Here is a 20,747-nt window from a genome sequence, read left to right as displayed (position 1 = left end):
GGTGTTCACCTTAATTTAGTTCACCTTAATTCTAACATGTGGTTAGAATTGTATATATGAGATGTTTCCATGCATATAGTTTGAGTGATGACTTTGGATTCCGGTCTTTTCACGCTCTGCAGCTAAAATAGAGTTTTAAACAACCTTAGGAATAAGGGTAGAAATCTTTGGGGCTCAAATGGCCCAGAAATATATGAAGACCTCCTCAGCCTCACTAGTAATCAGGGATGTGCAAATTCAGCAATAGTGAAATACCATTTCATGCCCATCAAGTTGGCACACATTACTTGGACCTTACCAAGTGTTGTGAGGAAATAATATTAGACTATTAAAGTATAAACTGGTACATGTGTTGTGAGAAGTAATTCGGAAATATGCTATGGTGCATACCCCGTGACCAGGAATTCAGCTTCTAGTATCTCTCTTGAATGTGTACACAAGTGAACATACAGGGGCATTGTTTGTAATAGTGCAAAAATTGGAACAACTTATATGTCTGTCAGTAAGGAAGTGGCTACAAAAATTGTCCAGTATTTTCCACTTGAAATACAGTATGAGTAATATATGTAATTTTAAATGTACTTTTACAGTTTTTAAAAGGTAAAATAAATTTTAATATATGTTGACAATACAGTTGACCCTTGAACAGTGCTGGGGTTAGGGGCACCAACCTCCCACGCAATCAAAAATCTGCTTATAACTTCTGACTCCCCAAAAATTTAACTACTGATAGCCTATTATTGACCAGTACTGTTACCAGTAACATTAATAGTTGGTTAACACATATTTTATATGCTATATGTATTATATAGTGTATTCTTATGATACAATAAGCTAGATAAACTAAAATGTCATTAAGAAAATCATAAGGAAGTGAAAATACATTTACAGTATTGTATTTATCAATATCATTAAGTATATATCATCTGCTTACAAGATGAATCACCTGTCAGTACGTACATTGATATTGTCTTATATGATACAAAACAGTGTAGATGTTATATATATTGCTAACACTAGACATCAAAAGTGATAAGATAATGTGAAAAAGAAATTCGTTTTTATTTACAGGTGTAACAATTCATGCATTGATAACGAAGAGGCAACAATGTGATGGCTTTATGGTAGCCTAGTGTTAATAATCAATACAATTGCTTCACAGTAGCCTTGCCTATACACTAATGAATGAATTATTATAAAATTTTTATGGCATACAGTATTACAGTCATATTCATAATATAGTATTAGAAACATTGTTACTTTTTGGGTTTTTTTTTGGCCACGCCGAGTGGCATGTGGGATCTTAATTCCCCGACCAGGGATCGAACCCGCACCCCCTGCATTGGAAGCATGGAGTTTTAACCACCAGACCGCTGTTACTTTCTTTTAAACTGCTTACCTGTGATGATAGGCTGATAATGCAGTTTCTCCACTTATCAGAGAGAGGGGCATACTGTACAGTAATGTAATTCTTTGAAAGCAAAGTTAAAAAACAGTAAGAAAACTAACTCATTATTAATTTTATATTAAATATTACTCACCTTATACCTATGTGAGGATAGACCAGTATCTACATATATTTTATGCATTCATGACATACCTAACTTTTTCTTAGTTTTTCAATTTTCCTAGGCTATGTGGTTTGTCTGCGAGTGTTTTCAAACTGTTGTGTAATCTGCAAAAAATTTTCTAATATATTTACTGGAAAAAATCCGTGTGTAAGTAGACCTGCACAGTTCAAATCCATGTTCAAGGGTCAACTGTATATCCATAATATTTTTAACATATGTAAAGAGATTCAGATTTTACATTCTTTTTTCATGCTATCCACTGTGTATTGTGCACTTAGAGCACCTCTCAGTTTGGATGCTAAAATTTTTATCAAAAATACTTGATCTGAATTTAAATTTCATAAAGTTTACATTTGAAACAGTAGATTCACATATCCAAGTTGTTCCATACATGCTTAAAAGTATTTCAGTAACTGACTTACTTGAGTATCAAATAAACTAATTCACTTTCTCAATTGCCCGAGCCACATTTCAGATGCTCAGTAGTCACCGTATTGGATAGTGCAGTTCTGATCATAGTGCCAACTTTTGCACAGCAGTTTAAAAAAAAAAAATCTACATATGCATAAAATAAAATGTGGCTGATTTAGTCAGGTTTCTCGGTGTTAATAAGAATTCTAGAGAAATGGTGTGCGGTTTTATTGTTTGTTTTGATCCATTAAAAATATTCAGAATAATACAGGGAATAATGTAACATCTATGCAACCACTATTCAAATGTAGCAAATGTTAATATTTTGCCAAAATACCTTTGGATCTTTCTCTTCAATCATAGGTTTATTTTTTAGAGTATTTGCTTGTTCAGATAGAATATGGATTGCATATTCACTTGGTTAGTTTGTAGTTAAGTGTGAAGGAAAAGAGTACCTAAGAGTAGTATTGTTCCTTGAAGTATTGTTGGTATTAGAACTTAAATAATCTTTTAACATTGAATTCACTTAAAAAGTTTTTAGGAATTGGATGTCTACTAGAAAATTACTTCTTTTGGATTTTTAGGAATGTGCCATATGTATTAACAAGATTAAATTCTCATTAACAAGAGGCTCTTTTCCTTAGATTTCCCTAGTGTATACTGTGAGTTCTCAGAATATAGCTTTATTTAGTGGAAATCAACTGGGAAAAGAAGAATGTTGAAAGTACAGTACTAATTTTAAATGTAACTGAGTTACCAGGAATACCTCCTCGTATATTTTAAAACACCAAGTATTTTATCTGAAATAAATAGGGTTTTAAAAGGGGGAGTGGGGCAGAGATGATACCACTTGGGAGTCAATACTCAAAGGACCTAGCAAGCCAGGTCCTTTGAGTATTGAAGATGTTGCTTAAATATATGCATTGAGGGGGTTTACTTGCTCTTTCCTATGAATTTGAACATATTCCTTTGATCTTTTAAATGTAGCTACTGATTAAAGTGCCCAAGGTAAATGAGTACTGTAATCCCTTTTAATAACTAGTGCTGTGCCTTAATGAAAGGACTGAGACTGAGAAAAAAAAAACTTAAAATGAAGGCTGTATATAAGGAGTATAAACAATGTTGTTACTGTTGAAGTACAGTTTTATAATTTAGTAATCTTAAACTCCAGATTGAAACTTTTAATTTATTTGATTATATTTTCTTCAGATATGCTAATTAAGTCAAATACCTGATGTCATGAAGATATTTCTGATGCGCAATTGTTATGATACAATGATTTTCTTAAAAAATCTTTCGTTTGAATGTGTAATTAACCAGTTCAAAGACCAAGGAATTCAGATCATACACTTTTTAAGAATTCTTCCAGAAAGGACGTTTTGTAGTTGTTGGTGTCACATTTTAAGTCTGTATACCTATGTTATAGCAATATCCTTTACAATTTTGTATTTGCTGTATAAGTAACTTGGAAGTTTAAACAAACACCTGCTGTGTTTTTGGTTCATCACTAGATGGCGCTCTTGTGGTACAACTATGTGTGGGGTAGCCATTAGTCGGATAAGCTTTGCTTGCCTCAGAGGAAGCATGTGTTGTTTGTTTGTTTTAAAGAAAATTCAAAATGGATAAGTAATCACCTGTTAAACACATAACATGGTAATAGAAATACATAGCTGATAATATGCAGTCATAATCTTTGAGCCGCATCAAAACAGCTGTTTTAGTCGGTAAGATTTTTCTTACAGGCGTGTGCTGGGAGAGTAGAGCTGGGTGGTGGGATAGGGGAAGTAAACCAATTACCTGATAATCCAGTGGAATTACACTTTCTATTATTAACTAGTACAGGACAGTTCTTTTGAGGACATTCCAGTGCTTGAGCTCCAGCTTGTCTGAAGACGTGCTCTGCCAGCTCATAATGGCACTGAGACTAAATTCTTCAGGCATTGCATTTGAGGTTAAATGGTCATTAGTGTCCATCCACTCCTTGTCTTATCCTTGCCCATGTCCTTTTGGCCTTTAACACATATTGTCCCACTTCTCTTCCCACTTCAAACTCCAAAAACCAAGCTAAAGGTAGAATGTTTTTTGTCTTACTTCCTGTGTATTTACTTCTAATGAAGGAGGGAAGTGGACATACCTTCAGCACTTCCAGAGCCATAGTTGGACACATTTGGAATTTCTGCTCCTGTCTTACTTTCCCTTTATTCCTCTTTATGAATAATAAGAATGCTTTCAGATGATGTCCTGTTAAGTTAGTTGAGTTCCAAGCTATTAAAAATTGTCACTTATTCTATGGTTCTTTGGCAGTCTTCAAAAGTGGCCCCTAAAGCATTCGTTTCTCAGCATTAACTGTGATGTAAGTGTAGCTTCCTACACTGTGCCACTTAAGAAAATCTTTTAGTACTAGAACAAGTTTTAAAAGTTAAATAGTACTTAAAGGTTTGTAAAGACAAGTACTAAGTTTCCTATCTCATCTTGTCCTTCATCTAGCCCCATCCCCCCAGGCAACTGCTTTTTACAAATTCCCATTTTTATTTCTCTTGGTAGTTGTCTGCATATCTCTAATACGCTGTTATACTGCTATTTTTGATTAAATCCTTATAGCAGAAAGTCAATTGATAATGAACTTTTATGATTTCCATATTTCTTCCACCCATCTCAATCAGTTAAGTCTTATAAATTTTTCCATTGATTACCTCTACAGTATTAAATGGGGCCCTAAAAATCTAATTGTATGTGGATCTGAGTTACAAAGTTAATGAATGACCAGTGTGTGCTAGCTAGCCAGGAGAACTGGAAGACCACCAATCACATTTTATTGGGGAGCACGTTATTGCAGAATTTATTATATGTAAACCTCTTTCCTCAATTATTATTTGTGTAATTTTTTAAATGACAACTGCTTGGAACAACTAGGAAACTTGTTTTATCACATAAAAAGCCTAGAGGCTGAGTCATCGATTCAATGACATAATCAAGGAAACAGATTCCTGGTTTTTCCATCTGCTCTTGTTCACAGTGTTGGCTTTGTTCTCAGGTTAGCTGCCCTCAAGGTCCTAAGATGACTCTTCAGGTCCGAGTGTCACTGCAAACAACGTTATTTAAAAGAACGTCCCTTCTTATGTGTGTATCTTTTTGTGAGTGTACCCAGAAGCTTCCAGCAAACTTTCCCTGATTATCTCATTAGCCAGAACTGCTTCAGAGGTCCATTCCTAAACAGACTTCTGGCAAGGAGAATGGGATTGCATTGATGATCTTAGTGAAGCTCACAGTCATGTGGAGGAGGGTAGAGAACAACATCTGAGGTGTGTTAGGAAGGAGCCAGGAGGAATAGTTGGCGGATAGTCAGCCAGCAGTGTCTGTAGCAATGTCAGACTCTTAGTGGAAGGTATCATCTACCTTATACCTTTAACCTCTGCCAGGCTACTTTCTTTTGGAAAATTAAGTGGAAATTCTGGCAATTGTTTGAAACCATAACTTTCTTCATATCCGCTTTGCTATGTGTGTATTATCAATACTTTTACAGAGTTTTAGCCCACAATTAAGACCTTCAGAATTCTTCTTATACCAACTTCCTAGAATTATTTTACGAACCTTCTGGAAAATACTTCAGTAACCTCTTCTAACAGTAAGATCATTTGAACTACTCATTGCCTTGACTTTTTTTTTTCTTAATTTTTCTTTCTTTCTTTCTTTCTTTTTGGTTGCACTGAGTCTTCGTTGCTGCATGCGGGCTTTCTCTAGTTGTGGTGAGCGGGGGCTACTCTTCGTTGTGGTGCGTGGGCTTCTCATTGTGGTGGCTTCTCTTGTTGAGGAGCACGGGCTCTAGGTGTGCAGGCTTCAGTAGTTGTGGCACGTGGGCTCAGTAGTTGTGGCTCACGGGCTCTAGAGCACAGGCTCAGTAGTTGTGGCGCATGGGCTTAGTTGCTCCATGGCATGTGGGATCTTCCTGGAGCAGGGCTCGAACCCGTGTTCCCTGTGCTGGCAGGCAGATTCTTAACCACTGCGCCACCAGGGAAGTCCTGTCTTGACTATTGATGTAAAAGATTAGAAAGTAGATGATTCTCTAGGATTAAAATGTGTGTGTCTCTCTCTCTGTGTGTTCTGTGTTTAGTTTTGTTTCTCTAAGCTAGTTAAAAGCATTTCATGCAAAAATCTATTTGCTTTCAAAATTGATTTTTAGATTAATGTTTAATTTCTTAGGAGAATTACTTTGTGTTGTTATATCTGTTTAAGAAATAATACTGTAGTCATGACTAAGGCCTCAATTTTATATTATGCCATATATATGTATATATTCTAGTAACAGTAATGTCAATAAAGATGGTAGAATATACAGATTGGCTTTCAGTGAGATGTGTTTACCTCAAAATTTATCTTTTGATTCTCATATTGTGGTTATAAATGTAAGTCCTATGAGATGTTACTGTGTTACGTGAAACAGAATTCTAGGATCAGATCACTTTGCTGCATGCTGGGTTATTCAGAGTTAAATGGATTTCTTTACTGCAGGACTTCTCAGAAACTTTAATATGTTAACGTGCATTATAAATGTTTCAGAGTGGAACACGTAAGTGTTTGCAGAACTTATTTAAGTATGGAACACTCAATTCTAGGACTTTTGTTCCATAGAACATACTTTGGAAAATGCTGGTATTTGATGCAGTTAGTTTTGTGTGAATTGTTATAAAGGAAGTAGTGTGTCTAACCTTTATTTATGAGTGCCATCCAGTTTATTTGAAAAAGTATTAGCACTTGAACACTTGGGATAATCAATGTCAAATGCTTTTCAGATCCTTTAAGAGATAAGTGCTTTAAGATTTCAGGTATAGCTTCTCTACTTCTGCTTCTACAGCTTTTCTCTAAAATGAAATTTATCCACATGCTTAGTGTTGAAATGTACCTTAAACAGACTAGTGATAAGTTCTCTTGATGATTCCCAAAACTTTTCACTCCAGCCTAGTTTTCTCTACTGAGCTCCAAACTAACATTTTAAGTTCCCTTCCAGACAGTTTTACATGCAAACCCTGTAGGCATCAGAACTTGGTCAAAACTGAACTCATGCTTTCCCTCACCATCCCCCCTGTTCCAGACTTTATTTTCTGTTTACCATACTGCCTAGTGGCACTGTCTTCTTTTCAGTCACCCAGACCAGAAGCCCAGGAGACTCGGATTCCTCCTTCATCTCCTACATCACGATTTGTTAACCTTGACACTGTTGACATTTTTGGCTGGATAGTTTTTTGTTGTAGGAGGCTGTCCTGTGCCTTGTAGATGTTCAGCAACACCCCTGGCTTCTTCCCACTAGAAGCCAGTAGCAATCTCCCTCCGTTGTGACTACCGAAAATGTCTCCAGACATTGTGAAATGTCCCCTGGGAGACAACTCACCCCTGTTTGATAAACCACTGCCCTACATCCAAACTGTTACTTTATCTTATTGATTCTACTTTCTAAACTTACCTTTAACCCCTCCTCATGTCTTCATTCCACTCCCTAACCTCCTATTCTTTTTATTTTTTTAATACTTGGGATCCTTTGTAAGGTTCTGACTAGTGTTCCTATGTCCAATGTTGTTTCCCTTCAACCCACCCTTTTCAGTGCTACTAAATTTATCTTTCTAAAATGCAAAGCTGTTCCTATTTACATCTCTCAGTAGTTTCTAGCGGGTACCCTCATGAACTGGCTTCTCTCTCTATCTCTAGCCTCATTCTTCAAAGGCACACATACTCACTGAGGTTCTTGCTACACATGCGTAAGTACTATGCCCTCTAACCACTGTGCCATGGTTTCAGACTCTCCTTAGGCATCAGTTTCTCCACAGTAGCCTTTACCCACTTATTTTCAGAGACTCTGTCATGGTGAAGAGCATTTTATTTGTTTAACATATCTTTCTTCCCTCACCAGATTGAACTTTTCAAGGGCAAAGACCATCTCTCTCTGTTTTTACCATGTAGTAGATACTCCGTAAAAGGGTGAATCATCTGCTTGTATGCCCTGACAGATGTAGTAACATCCTCGTTACTTCTAGGAATTCTCTTCCCTGTGTATCAACTGTAAAATTATTTCCCTAGTCTTTATCATCCAGATGTTGATGGCTAGGCCTTTAGCCACGGAGATCTTGAACTACAACTTTTTTTTTTCTTTGAATGAACTATAACTTTCTTTAAGAAATCAGCTATTCAGAAAAGAATTGAAGAAAACAGCGTGTTTAGTTGATGTCAGATGTCATTTGCTTGTAAAATAGCTAGTTTACCCTAAAGGTTTTTATTCAGAATGGAATTAAATTGTGTGGAATAATCGTGCAGATTAATTACACTGTGTGAATTAATATGGTGTGGAAAGTATTTATTGGACTCAAAACATCGCATTTCCATTGAATAAGGATTTGATGATTGGTCATATAAGGCTTGCAAAAGCAATATCATTGTCTTAACAGTTTTACTTTTTTGGAAAATACATTTATTAGAACACATTCTTATAATTATCAGCCTACACTATCTAGAAATTTATCCCCTGTCAAATGAAAAAAATATTATCAAGTCAATAGAGACAAGAATGGCCCACTTCCCTTCCTTATGTGTCTTAAAACATAGAATTTTGTGTGAATGAATTTCCCTGTGAATTGGAACTAGCTGCAGTCACTGAACTTTAATTAAAAGGTGAAAAAAAGAAAAGCAGAGGTTGCAGGGCTTTTGGACGATAACCCAAATGTAGCACCAGCCTTACTATGAAAGTCAAGCATTGAGGGTGGGGAAAGGGAATGAATAGGGCCTACTCCTAATTTGGAAGAATTCTGCATCCTGGCATAGCGCCTTGCCAGATTATTAATAATTATTTGCTGAATGAACCCATGTATAATGGCAGTTAAGCCAGAAGTGATGACTTTCTGCTTCATTTTTTAGGGAGGGGCATAAAATGTATCGCTCACTTCCTTTCAAAGAGCCCAGTTACATACAGGGAAGGTACCTCCCTTTCCTAATAGCTCTCTAAGGGCTAAAGTAAATCATAGGAGACATATGTGACACCCAGCCCATTATTATTAATCCAAAGAATCATTTTGCCAAAGACCAAGATTTGCCTTGCCTGTTTTCTAATCTCACTCTTTTCCATACTCTCTTTTCCCTTCTTTAAATTTAAAATTGGAAAAAATTTTAATTCTTTAAAATTAAAAAATTTAAACTTACTTAATTTTAACATTGTATATATAATACCAGTTAAAAGTCTCTTTAGGACCTTAAGCTGCTTTAGGAAAGAAAAGTGTTATGTAAATGAAAGAAACATTTGGACTCCAAAAAAATTTTTGGTAAATGCTCTTTACAAGAGAATTCTTACTGAGAACTTGGAAAATTTTGCCTTATAATGCTTCTATCACATACAGATCATCTCATGCTTGTTTTTTTTCAGACTGTAAAAGAAATCTGTAATGATCATATTTTGAATATATATTTTTGATAAGTTTTGGTTCTTGAAATTATAATTTTAAAAACCTCTATTTATCTTTAAGGCCTTACTTGATACTAAGTAAAAGAAATCTGTAATGATCATATTTTGAATATATATTTTTGATAAGTTTTGGTTCTTGAAATTATAATTTTAAAAACCTCTATTTATCTTTAAGGCCTTACTTGATCTAAGTAAAAGATACTGTGATGATGGGCTACTTTTTTTTCCATCTATTTTTCAGTATAGTAGAGATTATATTGATAGTAAACTTTCCCAGTAAATTCTGTACCTGTTACCAGAATAATGTAGTTTTAAATGGGTAAAAACTCTTAACTTAGTGAGAGTCACATATAAGATACTTGTATTTTAACAGCATATCGTCAGTTCTAATTATTTGCCGTGGTTTTGTTCTATAAAGGCACCACAAACACTGAATTAATGAGTATTATTGAACCATTGTCCGGAGGGAAACGCAGGGTTAGATTCCTGTGAGCCTCTGGTCACAACATTTTCATCAGCCAATCCATAATGACCTGGTTTGATGTACGTTTCTGTCTAAAGACACCCTCTTTAATATATGTTGTTGATTCATTACCATTGAACTCATGGCCGAAAGCACTGTAACTCAGGCCTGAACAAAACGTATATAACCTTTTGTCTCCATGAGGGCACATCACCGCCTGCTTCCATCTAGGAGCAGACAGCACTCAGCACTGTGCTTGGGGGCCACTTGAAACAGTGAAAGCACCAACAAAAAGAACAAAAATGCAGACTTCATGGTGCTAAACAGATTGCAAAAAGGACACTAGCTTATAGTATGAGAGCTGAAACTGGACGGCAGAGTGCTGCCTTGATCAACCTCAGGTGGAAAGGTGCATGTCAGGTCACTGGAAAAGACCAAGGAAGTACCTCAAGTATGGATTTTGGGGTTACAAATGCATTTTATTGAGTAGGCAAAATCACAGATACAGAATCTTCAAATAATAAGGATTGACTGTAATTGTTTTAAAGAAGCTTATAATACTGAGTATTCAAATTTAAAAGAAAGTTTCTCTTATTTTCAAGGATGTGGGAATTTTTGGGTAAGTGGAATCATACAGTTTTCATGTTCTATTGTCCCGTGGAATAAAAGTGGCTGCTTTCATCCTGTCATTTTGTTTTCTCCCCCACAGGGAACAACCCATCTTCAGCACTCGAGCTCATGTCTTCCAGATCGACCCAAACACAAAGAAGAACTGGGTACCCACCAGCAAGCACGCAGTTACTGTGTCTTATTTCTATGACAGCACAAGAAACGTGTATAGGATAATCAGTTTAGATGGCTCAAAGGTAAGTTACATTTACATTAAATAACCTTGCTGTTTTGCTTTGTATAGTATACACTTCAGTTTCATTCAGAAGATTTTTTTCTTCATTAAAATAAAATATTTCCTTTTGAGCTTTAAAAACTTACCTTTTAAAAAACAAAATTGCTCATTTTTAGGGTAGCGACTTTTTCATCCCCTAAGTTACGTGGATTAACCACCTTATATATATGTATTGAGTTACATGCCAAAATATTCTACAAATTTGAAGTCAGTTTATTTGATAAATATTCATTGCATATCTGTTGTGTCAGGCACTGTGTTAGGTGCTAGGAATATAGTTTTCAACAGAATGGACACAGTTTCTACTCTTGGAGCATGTAATCTAGTGAGGAACTAGACTTCTTTTCAGAAATACTTCTATAGTCTAGTAGGCAGTTCAAAATCCCTAAATCATAGGAAGTCTTTCAATATTAAGTTCAATATTCAATAATAAAGCTGACATCCATTATTCAGAAGAGAAGCATATGGACAAGACCTGTTTTTATTTGTTAGGAGAGGCAGATAGTAAAATGTTTACGAGCATGGACTGCCTGGGTTTCTATCTCAATTCTACCATCTACGAAGTTTTCGATTTGGGGCAAATTATTTATTTATTGTTTACTTCTCTGAGCTTCACTGTTCTCACCTCAGTAGTAGTTGTAAGGATTGAGTTAGTATCTACAAAGCACTTGGTTACCTCAGTGCCTGATGGAGTATACCCTTCAATAGGGGGGAAGTTCCATTTTTTCCTCAATGAATTTTGAATAATACATGTAGATAATTCCTAGGAAATTTTCACAGTTCAGTGTAGAGTTAAGACCACAGACTCTGAAGCTGGACCATCTGGTTTGAATTTTTACTTTAATACTTAGTAGCCATGTGACCTAGAGCAAGATATTTAATGTCTTCATGTCTCAGTTTTCTCATCTGTAAAAAAGGACTAATGTAAATAACTACATCATTACACCGTGGGATTATTGTGAAGATTAAATAAATTAATTTAGGCAAAAGCACTTAAAGCGTGTATAGTAATCACTATACAAACACTTACTGCTATTGTTATTATTAATATTATTCAGCTTTTAATTATGTATTGCCTAGTGGTTTGGGGGAATAAAAGATAATTTAATTTAATGCTGAACTTTCAGTCTGTTTTTTGTATGTGCTCATTCCTTATCTCCTTAACTGGATTATAGGACTCCAGGGGCTATTTGCACTTTGTCTTGTATATAAGTGACTAACATGTATTTATTTGAATAATTGATCCTCTTTTCATTTTTACTCAGGATTTATAGGACTTGGGAAATAGCAATAGTTAATGTCTCTGAAGCTTTATTTAATGAAGAATAATTTTGCCACATTTTGTAACTGTTTAGTGAAATTAACAGATATTAATTATTATAATCTCAGAACCTAGAGTGTTAATTTATTTCTTTTCCCTGACTTGAACCTTCAGTTCTCTGTAATTTGTATTTCTCTCTTGGCCCAAACCATGGATAAGATGTGGTTTTATTAGAGAGGGCAGTTAAATGATATATAAAAGTAAAGTAGGCCCAAGTCCATTGTGATTAAATAATCCTCATGTGTTTTTCTCCTGAAGCAGTATGAACTATTCTGTCATTTCCATTTTTGAATACTTTGTAGCTTGTAATTATTGGGCTCTATATAACTCTTGTGAAAAAGTTTTTTTATTTCTTTTAATAAAATCTACTCTCTGTACTGGAGTTATATTTTCTATCACATTTTCCATTTTCTAGTTACTTTTCTAATCTGATGCTATTAACTATTGCAGTTTCCTGCAGGAGTAGTTTTTTGGTAAGCAGTAGTGGTTTATTTGATGCAGCTAAGTGGGTGAGTTTCTTCTCCCCACCCTCACTTCTATTTCTGCACAACATGATGAGTTGGGAAAACCTTAGGTGCCCCTAATTAGAAAACGTCCATTTGTTCTCACTTAAGGCCTTTTCTGTGCATGTCAAGTTTGCTTGAAGGTTTTCTAATCCTGCTGCAGAGACATCAGTATGGCCAAGGGCCAGGATCAGGGCACTATATGGTTGGTAATGACACAGCATTTCTACTTCTTTTCCTTGAAAAGACAAGAACCATGGGATTGAGAGACATATTTATTTTAAAGAACTAAAAATTTTTAAAAATGGATTTATAGTAGCATTCTATTTTAAGAATTCTAATAAATAATTTTAAGTGCAGAATCATCTATTATTTTAAAGTTTTATTCACTGATTAAAGAATCCCCAAACAAGTCATATGGTTGGCAAGGAAAGGTTCAGAATGGGGATTAAAATGGAACTCTTAAACATAAAAGCAGAAAGAAGTTAGTCTGAAATAGCCAAACCAGAAGGTCAGTGACCAGCAGCTCGTGAGTCACAGCTCTTACATGCCTTATAAAGCCTGTGGTCGCCTCACTATGTGAGAGTTATTAGGGTCAGCTGTAAGATGCCCATCTCTCCTTGGAAACACTCAGATCCCAGCTCACATGTACATGTACCCTCCTCAGGGAACACTCAAGGACCACCAAATCTAAAGTAGTGCTGGCCAGCCCTTGCCTTCCTGCCTCTCAGTCTTGATCCCATCCTGGTCTATGGTCTTCACAGAACTTAACCACTCTCTGAAATTTCATTGGTCAGCTACTTGTTTACTTGTTCAGTGGCTGACTCTTCTTGCTCTAGAATGTAATCCACAATTACATTGCTTCTCACTGTTGTATCTCAAGTTCCTAGAGTTGTGCTTGGCATTTAGTAGGTACTCGCACACACGAAAAGTTGCACATCCAAACGAGTCCTTACCATTCGTTAGTATATTCTTTCCCACTCAATCTTTCATTTGATGACAACCCTGCATGTTAGAGCAGTTGTTAGCTACGTTTTACAGAATCTAAAATGACATGCCAGGAAAAACAGCTTTTGAACCAAAGGGTAAGGCAGTATATTAGTGTATTAATTTTGTCGGAGGTGAAAATGCTTATAGAGAATAAGGGTTCTCATGTAACAACAGGTAACATGTCTACTGTCTGTGAGAGAAGGCAAGCCACCACTGTCTTACTGTCTACTTTAGTAGGACAAATGTCATGCATCCATTATAACTTCATCAATACCTGCATAGCTCATAAATATTTACTGTTTATACTGTTGTTCATGTGGTATACAGATTTAGTTTTGTTCTGGAATGCTTGATTCTTATTCCACATTTAATAGTTCACCAAATAACTGCTTATGGATTTGATAACGTATCTATTTTTATTATTACTGGGATCACTTTGTAATCTCAATCTCAGTTACAGAGTCATTAGACTACTTAACTAAAACTGATTCTACACCTTAACAGTACTGGCAGAGGGCATGAATGAACTGAAATTAATGTGTTAAAGAATAGTTGAAGTTTATTAAAGTGATCAGCAAAGTTAATATTTAATAAAGTACTAAAAGACTAGTTTTCTAAGAAACTCTGTTATAAACAGAAGTGATAGTGATTCTCATTACCATGATTTTATACCACTTTATATGTAAAGAAGCAAAGTATATATTTAAGGGTTTGTTTTTCTCTTGAGTAAAGGAAAACTTACTAAAGGATTGAAAGTCTTTTCTGTATCACAGTATATTTCAGGTAAGTTGGCTTTAAGAAAATTCTTGTTGATGGATTTTAGAAAATAGTGATCAAGTAGAAAATTTGTTCTATTGCTGCCTTCATTTTTGAAAGATTCTTTGGAGAGGGGGACCTTACTTTTAAATAAACAACTATTAAAACCTACTTGCTACTGGTGAATATCATCCAAAATTCATAGATATTGATCCTAAATGTTCAAAGAGAAGACACTGACCACATTAAAAACTCTTTAAAAGTTTTTGCATCACAGGAAAACTTATTTTGCTTGTAAAGTATTAAAATTTATGATAAGAGTGCCATTATATTTATAGTTCTATTATTACCATATTGCCATACTGTCACTTAAAATGTTAAAAACTGTTTCTCTAACTCTCTTTATATATTTAACATTGTGGCACAGTAGGAGTCCTGAGTTTTTATGTAACTGAATAGTCCTGTGCTTAAATTCCTATTTGCGAATTTTGGGCTGGTTACTCATACTTGTTTTATTTTTCAGGCAATAATTAACAGCACCATCACCCCAAACATGACATTTACTAAAACATCTCAGAAGTTTGGCCAGTGGGCTGATAGCAGGGCAAACACTGTTTATGGACTGGGGTTCTCCTCTGAGCATCATCTTTCGAAAGTAAGTTAAATCATAAGATCTGAGTGGAAATCTACATCTTCAAGTCAGATGTCTTAAATAATATAATAGAAAATGGAGAGTATAAAATGTAGGAGAAATGTCTTTGATATTTTCAGAACGGCTGTAGCGACAACAGAGCAAGAAGTGAGAGATCAGTGGATCCCACTGTCAGCTGGAAACATTGTATACGTTAAAAACAGTCACCATTGATGGAGGAGGGTTTTTGTGGTTAACTAGGTATGATAGGAAATAAACTGTGGGAATTATCACTTCAGAATGGACTTCGCTCGGGAGTTAGCACCCTTGGTTGATGTTCTGTAAGATAAGTAGACACCAAACGCTTCTGAATGGTGAAAACTCAAGCTGATAGTGATATTTCAGACATAATAGCAGGCACACATAAGTTACTGTTTAGGAAAGTGGTGCTTTGGCTGGGTGAGAATTACTCTGAGCTCTCTGATGCAACACAGAGTAAGATCTAAGAGACACCATGAGGAGTTCTCGGAACTGACCAAGTAAATTACTGTGGCTAGAACGGCTGATAAAATACAGAGCATCACCAGGCTAAATACTGGAAATAAAACAGTTTTCCTGCATATAAACAAAAGCCATGCAGTGTTCATACCAGCAGCATCTTGAGTTCTTGTGGATGTCACAAAGAAAGAGTTTATAAGGAAAAGGAAACAATCTCAGGATAACAAGATGATCAAGGAGATGAGGATTACTCACTTTTACCCTTCACATTTGATGCTCACCAGACCCAAAGAGTTATGCTTAAAACTTCTCTGTTTGAAGCATTCAGTTAAAAGAATAACCCTACATTTGAACCATATTTTATGTATGATTTGGTATACATAGGATCTGATGGCTTGAGAGTTGAAATTGCTCAAGTGCAGGATAATCAGGCTCTTGTTAGATATACACCGTTAATACTTAAGTTAAACCTAAGCTGTTCGTTATAGAAATCATTGAGATTCTTAAAAATTACTTCTTTTAAAAACTCTTACACTTTTGTGAATATTTATTGACTTGAAGTTATAATTAGATAGTTCAATAGTTAAAATAATCTTTCTTTCCTTTTGTTTTAGTTGTAAACTTTCCTTAACACTTGTTTTCAAGTGCTTTTGTTATCTTTTTGATATAAATTAGAGTTGAAAGCTCAATTTTATGACTATTTTAACTTTTGTCTTGATGATTATAAGTCATTCTCTGTAAGATGATTAAAACAAACAAGTGTTGCCTGATTTCATTTCTCTTACACCCATTATATTCTCTAAATACATTTCTTGAACTGTGGTAAAGTTATAAGTTTTAGACTTAAAGTATTTCAACATAGCAGGGACACAGGCATTGAGTTAAGCATTGCCCCTCCATAAACAATCCCCTTAGGAAATTACACGTTTATTCTAATAGTTTTGCCGTTACTCAGAACCTTTTTGGAAATTTTCTTTTGAAATTGTCTATTAAAGCCCATAGCAAAAACATTAAAACTATAATTATATTACACTTGCTGAATTTCTTGACAACAAAGGAACTAAATTGTGGATTAATTTCTCAAACCTGCATGAAATGATTTTTGAGCCTAAGTAATTTTGACTATATTAAGTTGTTGTTGTTTTTTTACTACATCTTTCAAGTTACTGGGCAGATAGCTAATGTGGCAAAGAAATAGTTTATTAAATTCTGTCAATCATATTGTCTCCGCTTATCTGATCTTTTTTCTGAGAATAGCTTTTATAGTTAAAGAATTTTATTTTTCCTCTTTAAAGTTAACATATGCTTTTGACCAAACTGACTGGTAGTGAATTCTAGTATTGTATTGTGAGGGTGGATTAACCATTAGGAAACAACTCAGTAGCTCCTGGAGCCAACTCTAGTTTGTTTATTCACTAGACTTGGCTCCAAGAGCTTATGATCAGTCTCTTCAGAATGTTTTGGTCCAGAGATCACAAAATCATGACTTATTTTCCAAGCTACCTTGAAGATTAATGTTGGTGCTTTGTAAACTATAAGGGACCCAAAGGAGTACATAATCTTTTACATGAATGAAGCAAGCATGTAAATATTCTGGCTTGTTTTTTCACTAAAATCATACATGAAATGAAACATTGTAAGAGTTTGGAGAAGGCTCTGAAGGCAATTCTAGACAAGATACTCTCAAAATATGAGAGAGCAGCAGCATTGAAAGAAATTTGTGGTCTCCTAAGGTTGATGTATGAGGAAAATTCCAACTATGCTTGGATTGTTAGAGTGCTTACAAGTTGTATTTTGTTATCATGGAAACCTAAACCTATAAAAATTAGCAACAGCATGGGTCTTTATGAAGTTGAGAAGACTTTTAAACATTAACTACTTTGGAATGCCAAATTAGTGTAAGAAAAACTTTGTGTATTATTTCAAATTACATAAAGAGAAATTAATTATGGTTTTGCTTTTATTTCAGTTCCAACAATGTGAATGAGACCTTTTTAGCTCTATATTCAGACTTTTTTTTTTTACAGTAATGAGATAGTCTCTTTAATTAGATAAGTATAATAATACAGATTCAGTTTCCTGATCTACAAGTTGTAGGTGGGGGTAACAAGGTTTAAGAAGGAAAGTTGTAATAATGACAACTTTTATTTTGACCCTCCTCCGTCTCCCTATTGGCAGGTCAGAGTATCATGAGACTTTCCTTACAAAGCTTTCCTTCCCAAGATGGCAGTGAAATCAGGGTTGGCTTACGGGGTTCGAAGAGGGACCTATAATTTCGTATTTTTATTGCTAGCTATAACAGATGTTTTGAGTTGCACAAAGATTTTAGATTTTTAAAATTTGGTTATTTTGTAGCCTTACGTTATTCTCTCTGAGAACAGTGGCAGACTGGTTTCCACTTCCAGTTCCTAAATAGATACTGTTTGTGGCCATGACATTTGATTACCATGGGTTCCTAAGAGTTAGCATTTCATATAAAGTAATTTTTTTTAATTGTTACCAATCTTAAATACCTTTGTGGGGTCCTGCTTTTCCTTTCTGCTGCTGTGCATTAGCTGTTTAGGAATCTTTGGAAATGAAGTTTTAGTAATGTCAGTTAGTGATAGTAGTAAACGTTGCTGTTTGTACTGCTGCAAATAAAATGCCTTACATAATACAAGAGTTTATATTCTGGTAAAAGTTAAAAGCATGCTCCAGATACAGAGATGATTAGGAGTGGACACTTAAGCGATTTAGTTTTCTCCATGAGAAACAGACATAGTATACCCATCTTTACTGATTCCACTCCCAACCTGTACCCCCACCTTGGTCTTAGTAAGGTATATCTGAACAACCACGGAGAGACAAAACTAAGTTAGCTGACACCAAATTTTAACTTAGTTGTATCATGATTTTTTTTAATGAGATTTGTCAGAGTACTTTATAGTACGCAAATGTTTGATATTAGGTTTATTTTCCTGTCATTTTCATATTATGCCTGTAATTGATTTGAGGGCTAAGTTGCTGTGTAAGAGTCAGTTATTCCGTAAAATGGAAGAAAACTAAGATAAAAGTGGGCATTAAGACCTATTTGTATTTGATTAATGTATATAGTCTTTCTGCATTCAGTTTGCAGAAAAGTTTCAGGAATTTAAAGAAGCTGCTCGACTAGCCAAGGAGAAATCACAAGAAAAGATGGAACTTACCAGTACACCTTCACAGGTGGGTATCTAATTTCTATTCTTACTTATAAGCCTTGTTCATTTTAGATGGTATCCTTTATGCCAGAGATAAGTTTAGGAAAATAATGGCAAAATTAAGGTGATTGGATTCCAAAGTAGACACAGAAATGCACCCTTCAGTTAATCCGTACTAGTGGAGAAAGGGTTTTTTTCCTATATACCAATGTGTACAAGAATCTCAGGGGGAAAAATCTGTTTAGTAATTAAAACTTAGTTTTTTAATGTGCATACAACTTAAAAACAATTGTATATAAAAAACATAGATTGCCCTATTTTTTGTATTCTGTGTTCTGTGATGGTCAGTCGGGTGCAGCCCCACAAGAGAAGACATAGGAGAGGCTTGGGAAAATAAAAGTTTATTGTCCTCACAGGTCCTAGAAACAGGAGGCACAACACACCTCTGGGGGGGCATCAGGGATGCCTCAGGGTGGTCAGAGGGCAGAAAGCAAGAGTACAGGGGAACACTAAGGCTAGAGCCTGTATTGGGGTTTCTGTTGGTAATGGTAGGGCAGGGTGAACAGTTTAGGACTGGCTAGTCTGAATGATTTCAGTGGGCCGTAAACTATAGAGTTAGTTCCTAGTTGCCTGGTGCTGGGCCCCTTGGATGATTAAGGCAGAGGAATATTGTCTCCTGGGATGGAGGGGCCAGATAGAGGAGGTATGGCCTGGAGTGGTTAATTTGCATATCAAAGCCATGCTCCCACCTTAGCCCCCTGCTATCTCTAAGAATTGGCTTGCCAGAAAGGTTTTTTAAGATGTCAAAACATCACAACAGGGACTTCCCTGGTGGCGCAGTGGTTAAGACTCCGCACTCCCAATGCAGGGGTCCCGGGTTCGATCCCTGGTCAGGGAACTAGATCCCACATGCAGCAACTAAGGTTTGCATGCCACAACCGAGGAGCCGGCGAGCTGCAACTAAGGAGCCCGCCTGCCGCAACTAAGACCCAGCGCAACCAAATAAATAAATAAATAAAATATTAAAAAAAAAAACCAAAACCCCAAAAACATCATAATATACAGAAAATAGAAATATATAAACAATATAGTTTGTTCTACCTGATTTTAAGGTGTGTTTAAATCTGACAGTTGGGACATTTTACATCTCAGCACTGAGACCCAAAGCTTGTAGGTTTTAAAAAAGTATCCCTTTTTGAGATTGGAATTGATACTATGTATAAAATAGATGACTAATGAGAACCTACTGTATAGCACAGGAAACTCTACTCAGTGCTCTTTGGTGACCTAAATGAGAAGGAAATGCAAAAAAGAGGGGATATATGTATACGTGTAGCTGATTCACTTTGCTGTACAGTAGAAACTAACACAATATTGTAAAGCAACTATACTCCAATAAAAATTAAATAAAAAGAAAAAAAAAGAAAAAGCATCCCTTTTTCCTTTAACAAATGAGTTAATACCTATTACTTGTCCATTGTAGTCTTTCTTCAGTTGGAAATTAATTACATCTCCAAATAAAATACATTAAATAGTTACATTTCAGTACTTTCACAAAGGTTTTAATGTAATAATATGACTCATAGAAAGCCAATAATTTTCAGCTTTTTAATAATAGACTTTTCTAAAGTTAATCTTTATTTCAATTGTCATCTTAAGAGTAAGGTTCAGCTTTGTGCTGGGTTCTTCTCTAGAGTAATTGTTTTTGAAGTGTACTTAAGAGATTTTATAAAAGGAAGGATTGGATGTTACAAATGTTTCTGTGAAGTATGTCAGTAGTAGCTGATTTACATAAAACTTTCTTAAGTAAGTAAATAGTAATTGCCTTGGAATTTTGTGACTAGCCAAATGATTGGAACATTTTAGAAAATATTTTGCTCTTCACCTTCCTCCCCACCCCTGGCACCCAACTCTATTTGGTAAACCCTACTGGTATAAATAGCTTTGAGTGTTTTCAGAGGAAAGAAGAGTTCTATTGAGTATGCTTAAAGTACATACTTCCTTATAAACTAAAGGTGTACTCTGGATTGAAGTCAAAGCTCCATGATACCTCCTCTGTACTTGCAGTGACCTGGAATAACA

General features: G+C 35.3%; 1 protein-coding gene across 2 annotated transcripts in view; it reads left to right on the top strand.

The window, feature by feature from the left end:
* HOMER1 (homer scaffold protein 1) overlaps nucleotides 1-20,747 on the top strand; it is a 125,914-nt gene that overhangs the window by 34,097 nt on the left and 71,070 nt on the right. For both annotated transcript variants that reach the window (XM_007175868.2, XM_007175869.3), the window contains exons 2-4: nucleotides 10,596-10,752; nucleotides 14,884-15,015; nucleotides 18,598-18,690. In XM_007175868.2, the coding sequence (XP_007175930.1) occupies nucleotides 10,596-10,752; nucleotides 14,884-15,015; nucleotides 18,598-18,690 (382 nt within the window). The remainder of the gene's footprint in view (nucleotides 1-10,595; nucleotides 10,753-14,883; nucleotides 15,016-18,597; nucleotides 18,691-20,747) is intronic.

This window comes from Balaenoptera acutorostrata, chromosome 2 (genome assembly GCF_949987535.1).
Source record: "Balaenoptera acutorostrata chromosome 2, mBalAcu1.1, whole genome shotgun sequence".
NCBI classification, from domain to species: Eukaryota; Metazoa; Chordata; class Mammalia; order Artiodactyla; family Balaenopteridae; genus Balaenoptera; species Balaenoptera acutorostrata.
Note: the sequence above shows the minus strand (reverse complement) of the source record. Positions and strands in the feature narration are given on the sequence as shown.